We start from the raw sequence: 13092 nt of genomic DNA on the forward strand, positions 1-13092 counted from the left end.
CCCGGTTGGTGTTACAAACCTGGACTAAAGGGTGCGCCAGGTTTGCTCGGCTGGAGGGCCTTTAGTCCCGGTTGGTGTTACCAACCGGGACTAAAGGTCCCTCTTTAGTCCCGGCTCAATGACCCGGGACTGAAGGTTCCACCTTTAGTCCCGGGATCGTTGTCCCGGCGCGGTAACCGAGACTAAAGGCTGTTACCGCCCGGGACAACAAGTCCATTCTGTAGTAGTGGTGGGACCCTCTCGCATCATCGTCTTCCTCATGTAGAGACAACCCGCGTCCTCTTTGTCGTGTTGCGTCATGCTTCGGGTGCAACCCTGGACCAGGGGTGACCGACACAGCCTTGCGCGGGTGAGGAGACAGAGCCCTGATAGGATCTGGAGCTTAATTTGTGGCTCTGCCCACATGTTAGGCTCTAGACCCCTATTAAGATCTGCTAGGAGATTCCCTTCGTCGCCGTAGGAGGAAGCTAGGATAGGTCCTCATGGAGCCATAGTTCCTGACCTCCCTTGGTCGGGGTCATGGCCGTCCGAGGTCGGGCATGCTCGGGAGCTCCCCAAGTGTGGGACTTGATCGAGGGACTATTCGATGGCATTCTTCCTAGGTGTCGAGGCCACTTTGCGAGTGGGCCGCCTCAGGCCTAATGGGCCTTTTCTCCGCTAAGTGTAGCCCCTAAGCCCCTAACCGATCAAGGGAATCGGTTAGGGGGTTAATTGCATTGTTTCGGCACTAGTCGGGGGTTTAGGTAATAAACCCTGCTATTAGGTACTCAACACTCCATACACACACACACACACACACCTCGTACCTTCATATTAACTAGCAATATGATACTAATTAATTTTGCACATTTTACTTCTACTCATGGGCTTGAACGTTAAAGTTCATTAGAGAACATGTGCAATTCACCTTTGAGATTTATTAGAATTTCTGCATATGGGCTCAGAGAAACTAGCTCATATAAATTCTAACACATGTTACATATCGAACTTGTTTGTCTCTAGGGCAGGTATATTATTACATGTCAGTAGTGTCAAAGGCCGTCTCATACAATGCCATATAGGATTTTTGATGACGTGGAGGAGAGAGGGAAAGGTAAGAGAAAGAGGTGATTGTGAAGTGACCACATCATAAGAAAAAATTTAGAATTATAAGACAACTATTTCATCATTGTACAATTTAGTATTGCCACACAACTCATATAACCTTTTTTTGTTGATTGTACAAATTAAGGATAACTGAATTACTATAAGGCAACTTAAAAGATTATTCAATGTATGAGTTGGTTATTCAATGTCGCATGATTAGTGGCACAGCATAAGACCATAATCTATGAAACAACCACCAATATACTTTGTCCTAACACATCAAATTAAAACTACAAACATCCACTGGATTTTTTTTTTTTTTGATATTGAGCATCCACGGGATCGAATAGATGGGAACAAGCATGTATAAGACCGGTCAATACTCAAGACCACTTGTATAACTGGCTGGTCAACTCCAATTCCGGGCCTTGGGGCTGCCACCACTGCCGGAGCTCGTGTGGGTTGCCTTGGGAGCTCTGGTTCTTCCACAGTACCGCGGATGGTAGGAGATGCGGGCGATCATTCTGCTTGCCGATAGCAGAGCGGCACATATCCCGGTACGACATTAGGGTAGCCGATGCGGCCACGCGGGGGTGGCGCTCCCGCTGCTCGAAGTAGTCGATGAAGCCGCTGCAGATGACGTCCCGCGGGTGCACGTACAGATTCGGCACCCACGGCGACAGCCGCTCAAACTTCTCCTCCATGTTCCTCCTGTGGGGCCTCAGAACTGTCTTCCCCAGCACGTGCTTCACGGCGGAGCTCGAGGCGTGCACGCCCTTTTTCGCCACCTCTGCGATGGGCAGCTTGTTGATCGCCGGAGCCAGGCTAGCCAGCGACACCTGTGGCGGGTTGAATAGGAAGGTCGGGAGTTTCAGCTCATACTCGGTCATGATATGGCGCCCCACATCCAACGCTATCGACGCGCCAAGCGAGTGCCCCGCGAGCCACACCCCGCTGCTGCTGCCGGCGCCGCCATTTTTGGGGATGGAGTTGAGGAGTTCCTCCACCTTTGAGCGTGCATGGCTGAAGCGGCCGCAGAAGTGCTGCTCGTTGAGCAGGATCCTGAGGTTGAGGCGCATGTCGCCCAGCGTTGTGGGATCCCGTCGCATGGTGCCTCGGAAGGCGACGACGTAGCTTGGAGCCGACGGGTGGCGGGGCGCGACGGCCGGTGGCACGTACTCGAAGATAGCTCCGTAGATGAAGGGCGTGCTTCTGGCTGCAAGGATGTGGTGGCCGATCTTGCACAGGAGGCACTCGCACACACACGCAAGCACACGGTGGCGGCGGAAGTGGAAGCTCTCCCACCACGCCGGCGCGAGGTGCTCGGTATTGGCGTCGTCCTCCCAGCAATTGGCTCGCTCGCTCTCTAGAAGGTAAGTGCCTTTAACAAGACAGGCGGTGATGCACCGGCGGTGCTCCTCCATGTCCCTGAAAGATAAAAAGGTAAATTGCAGGGTATAACTTAAGACACGTTATATTTACTAGCAAACGTGCCCGTGTATTGCAACAGAACATATATATCTAGTCCATGAATTAAAGCGTAAAAGGAGGATTGATCCTGGACGGTTATAGTAGTACAGTAGTTCATAAATTGCAGGGTATAACTTAAGACAGCAGTTCGTAAATTGCAGGGTATAACTTAAGACAAGTGACTTTGAGTAAGAGCTTGTTTGATACCAAGGGCTAGCTAGTTATTAGCCAGAGCTAAAATTTAGTTATTAACTCTAACCTATCCAAACAGAGGATTAATAGGTGATGGGTTAATTTTCTAGTCAAGCCTTCCACTAGTTTTAGTCAATTGTACATAATCAAACTTAGTTAATTTAAGCCATTGATTTTTTACTCTAGCTAGCTAATAACTAGTCCTAGTTGGTAAAAAATACCCCAAACTGAGGGTAATGAGAATAGAGCCGCTAGCATAGGAAGACGTGTGATGCATCATATGCATCTTGAGCCTGCGTGCGTGCGTACATACCAGTCAATCTCAACCGCCGTTGGAGAGGAAGCCGCGCCAATTTTCGTCATCATATGCATCGGGCCGGAGTCCGCGAATACCTTGCCTGCAGAACCCATGGCGTTCAATATAATGCGATCGAGCTGAGGAAGAGGATCGGATCGGAGGCACCGGCGATGATGATCAGCACTCAGCAGCTAAGAAGGCAACAATGCAGCAGAGAGCAAGTATCGTGCTGTTGTATTTGCTCGTGCCTGTGCCTGCGTGCTTTGCCGTGAAAGATCGATCACTGTGTCCTGCACATATATAACAATGTGCTGTGTCTCGATGTGCACAAGTTGAAGTGCACTTAAGACTAGTTCCGCTAGGGCTCCGCGTTGACATCACAATTGCGGCGTTTACTATGAACACTTGCTAGCTCGCCAAGGATCCACGAGACCTATCAAGGCCCAACTAAATAAAGAACAGATGGTGGCTTTAATTTAATTAGTAGTTAGTACTACAAGCTAGGTCTTCCGTGTGTTTGTTGACTCTGTCAATGCACCTTGATAAGCACAAGTTGTGCAACAAAGTAGTTCACCAGTCGACAGTCGTCCGGTCCACTGGAGCATCTTCGTAGTAGGTCGAGTACTACCTCCGTTCCAGGAAAAGTAAAAATATCGTTTTCCCAAAAAAAAAAAAAAACAATCACAAGTTTTATGTCTACGCGTAATAACTAATACGAGATTAATTATGAAATAGTATATTGTTATAATCAATCTATTTAAAATATAAATATTGATAGTATTTTTTATAACCTATAGTTAATATTAGGATTATTTGATTTCTGGGAAAGCTAGATTATTTCTTTTAGACCGAGGGAGTATTGTTTTTCTATACCTCAAAGGCTCTGACGTTCATACGATATATAGCTTTCAACTTATATTATGCTTATTAGGGGCGGGTCAATGGGGCTCCATTGGTCGGCACTCGGCAGGCATTGGCTGCCGGGTTGGTAGTAGGAGATTCAGATTCCAATTAAAAAGTCACATCAATTGGAGGTTTTTTTCATTTTTTATTTTGGCAGCTCCATGTTTGGAACGACCATAGGCTGCAGACATGGCCTTACTACGCGTGATGAGGACGTACATTGTCTCGGTCGCTAAGGTATGCGCTGGTGACCTGGTTAATTTAACAGGCTAGTGGATTAATCGCAAATAAAATACTTGCATGCAAATCGATTTAATTTTACTCCGAACCTTCCTCGTTAAGGGCACGTGTCTTTTAACCGATTCAGGCTGATCTTGAATCCTCCTCACCTAGTCACCCTGCAAGGGCAATGGCCAGATCACGCATGGAAGAGGCGGAGGCTGGCAGCAGGGCCAGTCGGCCAGATCACCCTGCAAGAGCAATTGCCGGAGCTCTCTATTTTGTTTTTCTCAACTTATATCTCCTGATATATAATTTTATGTAGGTAGATAAAATAAATATGAGGTGAACCGTTGAGTTTATGAACAATGTCCTTTTTTTATTTTCAACTAGTAAACATGCCCGTGCATTGCAACGGGATCCAATACGTAGTGAGTTATAGCACGGGTCATGAGTTCGAGTCAAAGATTAAATTAAATTAGTGGTAAAAATTATTGTTTTCTAAAGAGTCAAAGATTAAAATGGATGTGATCTCTTATTTATTATTTGTTTTTACTCTTATTATATTTATTAGAACACGAAAAAAAAACAGGTGGAGAAAACAATGAAAACAAAATCAGAAAAGTCGAGGTAGTGTCAAAAACATCCATGAGAAAAACTCTTAGCATACTCGAAGCCAAGTAGAAAACAGTTATGACAAAAATTGGAATGTACTCTAGAAAATGGCCAAGGAAAAAAATCAGAACATATTTGGAGCCAAGTGAAAAGCGTCCAAATGAACGTAATGCAACACGTACTCGGAGCAAGTAAAAACGAACAAACCAGAGAAAAGTGAAAAAAGAACAGAAAAGAAACGAAACAAAGAAATTATACCATTCTTTCCTCTTTATTAGATTTCTATTCTTATATTTTTGTATTTGGATTAAGATTCCTATTTCGGTTACTTGGAGTTGGAGAGATCTAATTGGATTAAGATTCCTAGTTGTTCATATTATTATATTTTTTCTATTTGATTAAGATTACTATTCACCCGAAATCGGAGAGATCTAATGGGATTAGGATTCCTAGTTATTATAAAGAGAAGGGCTATAGACGGTTTTTCATATTCACAGAGTTAGCTAAGGGATGTCCGGACAAAAAAATAGGATTTTATCTCTTTATTATTAGATATATAGATTTAGACAATTAGCATTTATCCAAGATAAAAAAAAAGTGTCCGTTGATTTTATCTCTCTCTCTCTCTCTCTCTCTCTCTCTCTCTCTCTCTCTCTCTCTCTCTCTCTCTCTCTCGGTTGTGCGTCAACTCGTCCGGCTTGCTCGTCCATCGAGAGCAGCTGGATCCTGTGATGACAAGCACTTGTGTCTATGTGCATTGCTAATCTAATACACAGCTAATAATACGAACTTAACTATACTTGCTAGGCAGAACGTAGGAGTACATCCGATCGAACATTCGAACTGCAGAACATCTCGCTCGCGCTGGAATAATGAGGCCCAATGTAGCCCAACAGCCTCTTTAGCCACCGAGCATCTGCCACATCACCGGTAGGATACTGACCGATACCAGCCCAGCCCATTAAACCCGGGCGACATATGGAGCCCAGTAGCCCACGCGCCACACACTCATGGCGATTCGAGGATCAGTAATAATAATAAAGATTATTTATTTATAGAGAAGAAATAGCATTCTTTCATCAGAAAAGAAAAGTGAATAAATAAACACGGCCGTGTCTTCGCTGGGGATGACCGGGAGACCACCTAAGGAGAACGCCGTGCATTCTTCCATCCGTTAGCAGCGTAGTCATTACCATTGAATAGGCATTAAGTCTCTTTAGTTAGTTGCTAAACCCGGTTGCTTGCTAGTTAATGGCTTCTAGTGCTGGCCGGCGTCGCCAAGATCATCCTTGCTGACTATAGTTTATTACTACTCCTCCTAGCTATCCTCGTCACAACGGCTTCTCCAGAGTCCTCTGAATACATCGTTTCCTTCTTCATCGGCGGCTTGCTGTTCTTCGCACTGCTGCACGAGAAACCCAAGGGAATGCTCCCCCGTCTCTTTCTCCGAGGACCACAAGATGAACCATCTTCTGACGGTATGTGCAGTTCGTTCTTGCAAGATCGTCTCTCCTTTTTATTCTAGTTTTCATACTGGGAACTCAGACTGTAACAATTATTTTTGGCCATGTCAGAATATCTGGCTTTGAAGCTAACTGACTTTCCTGTTGGGATATATAACCTGCAAAAACAGAGATACCAAATTTTCAGTGCAAAATTTGTAGCGGCTGTCTTCATGATAATTTACTAATATGCTTGTTGGAACCGCTGTCGGTTCGGTTAATTCTATGACAGGATTCCTTTGAGAGGGATGAGAAGCCAGAAAGGGAGAGGGACATTGAACTGCAGCAGGTAGTTTCTGGCAAGAATGCAGCTTAGACGAAGTTGTTCAAAAACATCAACTTAGATATTTTGTTACAAGATAACAATGTTTACTACTATTTATAATCTAATAATCTATAACAGGAACATAATTGATGACATCAATTTCCAGATTCCCATGGCCACTAAACCAAGGCGTGTACTGTTTATTTTCAGATTTTTGCAGACATGGCAGTACTCGTTGATGCACAAGGAGAGGTTCTAGACGACATAGAGAATCAGGTTTGTAACTTCACTTCTTGGTCTGATTAGTATATGTAACTGGAAAAGAAAAGAGACTGAATTTAATCAGTGCTACTGGAAAATTGTCAAGTTTGAGCGCTGATCAATTTCCACCGTCAGGTTCAAAATGCTGTGAACCATGTGGTAACTGGTACTGAAGCGCTCCGCGAAGCAAAGAGCTATCGGAAGAAGTCGAGAAAGTGCATGATGATTGCGATTAGCATTCTGCTGGTAATTGTCATCATAGTTGTGCTTTCGATTCTAAAGCCATGGGCTAAATCTAAGTAAGGAGGAGCAAGGAAAAACAAATACAATCTTCTGTTGCATGTACTATAAACGTACTAGTCTACTTATAATTCGTGTAAGTTGCAACTAATTCTCTCGGCTATATCATTCAGCCTTATTCATGTAAGAGTACATACCAAAGTGTCATGAAAACCAAAATCTTTAACGTGATTAGCATCCTTGTTGTAGTATTTTATTATTTCCATGCATTAGTTTCCTATCCAGTTGTGACACACGATCTTTTATCTAGCATCTAACTTTTAGCATCTAACTTTTAGTACCAAAGTGTCATGAAAACCAAAATCTTTACCGTGGAAGTAGATTATTGCAAACAAATGAAATTTCAGTTTATCATGCTGGTTTTTTCTGCAGATTTTTTATACATTAATATGTTTGTAGTAGGACTGTGATCACTTTCTTAGAAATCACCACAAGAGTAGAACCGGAATAAACACGTACGAATACTTTTTTTTTGGTAAGGATGAACGAAGGCAGGTCTGTTTTTCAAGCTTTTCAGGTAAGGATGCACGAATCCAACTCTGTTTTGGCCTTTGGGGAAAGCTTTCAGGTAAGGATGCCCGAATCCGACTCAAACTCGGCATGGTAAACCTGCCGCCTCCGCGTACGGCAAGGCAAAGGTATATAATGGGCTCTTGCCGATCAGGGAGGCCTGAACCGGCCAGTCGTCGTGACTAGCAGTAGCAACTGTCAGGCTATAATACAGCAAATTAGAGATACGAAAGGACATTGACAAAAATCTTACCAAGAAGATGGCGAGGCCACCGCGGAGATCTGACGGCGACAAACAGCAGCGGCGAAGGCGGCGGCGCCTCTACATACTAAGCAATCACGACGGCAGTTCTGGGGTGAGCATATACAAGTTGAACGAGGACAATTTTGACTCCGACGATGCCTACTCCGAGGACGCGGACGACGACTCCTGCTCCGTCTGCTCCTCCGAGTCCGAGGGCAGCGTGGATTCTTTCGCCGCTCAAGCCCGCTTCGACTCCGAGTACGACGTGGATTCCAGGGCTCGCCGTCTTCGCCACCGCAAACTCGTCGCCCGCCTGGCCACCAGAGGGTGCCCGGAGTTCGTCGCCGCGGGCACCAAGATCGTTGGACTGGACAGCGGCTCTTTCTACCGAGCCAGCACGGCCGTTAACTTCATCTTCGACGCCAGAACGCGGCTAGTGTCCGCCACCCCGCCTCTCCGTTCACCCAAGAAGTACGACGCGTTCTGGGCGATCGGCGGCACCGTCTATGCCCTGGACACGAGCACCGACGAACCCAGCTATGGAAAGGAGCGCTGCGTCTTCGAGAGGCTCGGCCCCGAGCCGCAGCGCCACTACGGGACCTGGCAGTGGGAGGCTCTCCCCCGGCGGCCGTTCAAGATGGACCACATCGTCGTGTCCCACGCCGTGCACCCGGACGGCGCCACGGTGTTCCTGTCCGTGTAAATGACCGGGACGTTCTCCTTCGACGCCGAGCGCCTGGAGTGGGCGCGCCACGGCGACTGGGTCCTGCCGTTCCACGGCGAGGCGTACTACGTCCGCGACCTGGACGCGTGGGTCGGCCTCTGCTCGTGGCACAGGGGGCGACTCTCCGCGTGCCGGGTGGTGGACGACCGCCGTGGAGGGGCGGAGCCGGCCTGCAAGTGCGGGAGGGACCTGCTGTTCAGGCAAAGTGATATTTTTGTATTTTGGTCCCTTTTGAAAACGTTTTTTACAAAAAGATCCCAGCCAAAACGTTTGCTGAAAATAGACCATTTTTAGGCGTCTTAGGACATGACGCCAAGGTATGAGGGTCGGCGTCGACTGACACGACGTCGAGGTCTTGCCACGTCACGGACGACCCCGGTCGATGGCGACACGGTGGCGCATGGGGCCCAGTACGTCGGCGTCGGGTCATTCAACGCCACAGGGCCAACCTCGGCGTGTAGTCACACCAGGCCGAGCTAGCTGTACAATGAGATTCAAAACGCAATTCTACCCCAAAAACGCGACTGAACATAAATCTTTGTCCTTTCGTACCTCCTGATCTGTTTAGTTCTAGCACAAAATGTAGTAACAAGAGTTGTAGATCTATATGAGTACTACAACTTTTCTTAAAGGTTCAACGTCTTATTTGGTCTGGTTGGAGAGATACAAGGCTCCAAAGTGGGGTACATGAAAACTGAAATCCTGAATTCAATCATCCAGACTTAGCTAAATTTTGAGCTCCCCAAAACAGTCATGGATTCTAACTTTAGGGCTCGTTTTGACTTTCTTACAAGCTTATCTAGCTCTTGGTCCAAAAACAAAGTTTGTTCTACTCTACTCAAACTTTAACTTTTATTTAAGGTGCAACTCCATAAAAGCACTGTAAGCAATTGGTCAACACCGGTCAAAATAGCATCATGGTAAAGCTCAATTTAGAGTTTTTGACCGATTGAGGCATTTTCTTGACCTTTGCTCAACATGAATCATTCATGACTTTTGTTGTAGAGTTCATCTAGAGTCATTTGGGCAAGGTTGCAAGGTTTGGTTGATGACACATGTTCTCATTCACTTAATAAGACCATTCCAACAAGGATATAACTTATCATTTCAGGTGACTTTTTGATTCCAAACTTCATGAAACTTTTCCAGTGACTCTAAATTTTAGGTGACTTAATAAGACCATTCCAACAAGGATATGACACATGTTCTCTCATGGGTTTAGTTTTAGCAAATGTCGAGCGGAGGTTGCTCGAGTGGAAAGGGTTTCGGTGGAGGGAGAGGAAAGGGGGTGAGGAAGGGACCTCCGATTGTGTGGGAGGGTTCTCTGGGTCCTAATTCTTTTGAAGAACCAATAGATGAATTTCCTTTGGAGAGGAAGAGTGACTTCACCCGTGAGAGACCTTTTAGATCATACGACAAGCGCATTGAAGATTGGCCAAAATGCCGCCACGGTTTGGATTGTGTTGTGCAGATGTACGGCGACTGTGACGGTGGAGGCCGTCGTTTCTTCAGATGCTCGCGAGGATTTGTATTTCCTTTGAACTCTCTCCTTTTTTAGATTTGCATTTGGTTTGTAGTAGTACTTATTGGTAGATGGGTTTTCAGGATTCAAGCTGTCCAGATAACTGTGGCTTCACTAGATGGGTCGACCCTGCTCCTATCTATCCCCATCAACAGTACATCACATATCTACAGGGACGCATCTTTGACCTAGAGTATGGCCCTGAAAGTGGTAATAGGGACACGTCGGACGATGACAACAGCAATGATGCAGAGGATGCACTATGCAATAATCCGAACTGCCAGTGCCCGTACCATAAGAAGCACGGGCCTCCTTCTCCACCGCCACCGCCGCCGTCAACTAGAGGATACTATGGGGAAGGCGCAACTCAGTTCAATATGTGGGAGCATTATTAGGACCAACCTTTGTTAGTCAATCCGAATGTGGAATGCTTGTATGAGTTATTCTTTTCAATCTCCTAAGGCATGCTAGGTTTAGTTTGCAACATGCCATTGTTAGTTTTCATGTGAGTGTGTAATCGTAGTACCTTTGCAATGTTTGTATCACTTGTTTCTTTCAATCCCCTAAGGCATGCTAGGTTTAGTTTGCGACATGCCATTGTTAGTTTTGATGTGAGTGTAATCATTGTGCATTCGCTATTTTATAAATTACAGTTTACCTATCTTTAAGTTTCATGTACTATGGTTGATTTCCAAACTGAAAAAAAGATTTGACTCACTCTAAAAATAGGGGATTGAAATCGAACCAATCTTCGGTTTTCCCTGTAGGAACAAACATAAATATAGCATGTCTACTCTTATTAGTATAACTCGTATTAGTAGAAGAGAAATCGTTGAGAAAGATTTTTCATTTGAATCATGCAAATAGGATTTCAACCTATACCAAAGGTTTAGTTTAATACTTTATTCTTTCTTTTTTATGATTTATAGGCTCGGCGTCAAGTCGGACGACGCCGAGATAGAAGACCATAGCGTTGATTCGGCCCACGCCAACCCTAGGGTTTGGATTCCCACAGCCCACGCCAGGTTTGGGCTAAACCTCGGCGCTGAGTCGACCCACGCCGAGATTAACGGCTCGGCGTCAAATTACGGAACGCCGAGCTTGGGCACCTCGTTGCTTCGAGGCAAAGGATTCCAGTATGTACTAGGGGTTGGCATCAATTGACTAAACGCCGAGGTGCCCACCCTCGGCGTGTGTTCAATTGACGCCGATAGCCTGGGTTCACCAAAACAATGAACTGAGCGTATAATACACAGAATACATGAGCATACAGAATTTCACATAACAAATGACCACACCGACATATACATTCATTCAACATCCATACATACATAAGGTCCAACACATTCAACATCCTTACATAGTCCATACATATGCTTCATCAATCATCCAACATAGTCCAAACATAGTACAAGGTCCATACATAGTGCATTACATAAGGTCCAATGCATACATAGTCCATGCACAAAAAAAGCATATGAAGTCTTTGGATCTTTTAGCTCGCTCCTTGTCTAATGCTCTATCATTTTCTCCTTGTCTCTCTTTTTTCCTACAGTAGTGTATTTTCACAACTTTTAGCGGATATTAAGCTAAGTTAGAAACCATTAATGAGAGTACCTTCACATAGCTATTTGATGATTGCTAAAATCTGAGCCAAGTATCATGATTACCATATGAAAAGTCACTGGAAAAGTTTCATGAAGTTTGGAATCAAAAAGTCACCTGAAATGATAAGTTATATCCTTGTTGGAATGGTCTTATTAAGTGAATGAGAACATGTGTCATCAGCCAAACCTTGCAACCTTGCCCAAATGACTCTAGATGAACTCTACAACAAAAGTCATGAAGGATTCATGTTGAGCAAAGGTCAAGAAAATGCCTCAATCGGTCAAAAACTCTAAATTGGGCTTTACCGTGATGCTATTTTGACCGGTGTTGACCAATTGCTTACAGTGATTTTATGGAGTTGCACCTTAAATAAAAGTTGAAGTTTGAGTGGAGTAGAACAAACTTTGTTTTTGGACCAAGAGCTAGATAAGCTTGTAAGAAAGTCAAAACGAGCCCTAAAGTTGGAATCCATGACTATTTTGGGAGCTCAAAATTTGTCTGGATGACTGAATTCAGGATTTCAGTTTTCATGTACCCCACTTTGGAGCCTTGTATCTCTCCAACCAGACCAAATAAGACTTTGAACCTTTAAGAAAAGTTGTAGTACTCATATAGATCTACAACTCTTGTTACTACATTTTGTGCCAGAACTAAACAGATCAGGAGGTACGAAAGGACAAAGATTTATGTTCAGTCGCGTTTTTGGGGTAGAATTGCGTTTTGAATCTCATTGTACAGCTAGCTCGGCGTGGTGTGACTACACGCCGAGGTTGGCCCTGCGGTGTTGAATGACCCGACGCCGACGTACTGGGCCCCATGCGCCACTGTGTCGCCGTCGACTGGGGTCGTCCGTGACGTGGCAAGACCTCGGCGTCGTGTCAGTCGACGCCGACCCTCATACCTTGGCGTCATGTCCTAAGACGCCTAAAAATAGTCTATTTTCAGCAAACGTTTTGGCTGGGGTCTTTTTGTAAAAAACGTTTTCAAAAGGGACCAAAATACAAAAATATCACAGGAGACACGTGAGCGCCAGCCTCGTCAATACGGGCAACGCCAGGTTCTGCCTCCTCGAGACTGTGACGCGGCCGCACCAGGACCGCTCAGATACCCTCGGTCTCATCGTGCCCATGCTGCTTCGCGTAGTAACATTCCGAGTCCAGTACTCTTGGAAAGGTGAGCTTTGCGTAGTGAAGAGGAGGGCCAAGGTCTACAAGCTGCCTTGGCAATCGTCGTCCAAAAAACCTCGCGCGTTATGGATCTAATACGAAGTGAAGAAGCACACGACGTTCAACAAGAGTCCACCATTAGTGTAGTTTCTCGTGTTGGGCAGGGCCCGCTTGTATTCAATGCATTCAGTTGATTACTACCTCAGT

The 13092-nt window shown here is 45.3% G+C and overlaps 2 protein-coding genes across 2 annotated transcripts; one reads left to right on the forward strand and one right to left on the reverse strand.

Annotated features, from left to right (window-relative positions):
• Positions 1 to 1469: 1469 nt before the first annotated feature.
• On the reverse strand, positions 1470 to 3272 carry LOC136546874 (GDSL esterase/lipase At4g10955-like). Its single transcript, XM_066538837.1, has 2 exons — positions 3062 to 3272; positions 1470 to 2514 (listed from the first exon to the last, which is right to left on the reverse strand). The coding sequence occupies exons 1-2, from the start codon at positions 3157 to 3159 to the stop codon at positions 1470 to 1472; spliced, it is 1143 nt and encodes a 380-aa protein (XP_066394934.1). The 5' UTR covers positions 3160 to 3272.
• Positions 3273 to 6217: 2945 nt separating this feature from the next.
• Positions 6218 to 7114, forward strand: LOC136544415 (syntaxin-132-like). The gene is made up of 4 exons (XM_066536589.1): positions 6218 to 6261; positions 6518 to 6574; positions 6761 to 6826; positions 6947 to 7114. The coding sequence occupies exons 1-4, from the start codon at positions 6244 to 6246 to the stop codon at positions 7112 to 7114; spliced, it is 309 nt and encodes a 102-aa protein (XP_066392686.1). The 5' UTR covers positions 6218 to 6243.
• The last annotated feature ends 5978 nt before the right edge of the window (positions 7115 to 13092 follow it).

The sequence above is a fragment of the Miscanthus floridulus genome, chromosome 3 (genome assembly GCF_019320115.1).
Source record: "Miscanthus floridulus cultivar M001 chromosome 3, ASM1932011v1, whole genome shotgun sequence".
Classification (NCBI taxonomy): domain Eukaryota; kingdom Viridiplantae; phylum Streptophyta; class Magnoliopsida; order Poales; family Poaceae; genus Miscanthus; species Miscanthus floridulus.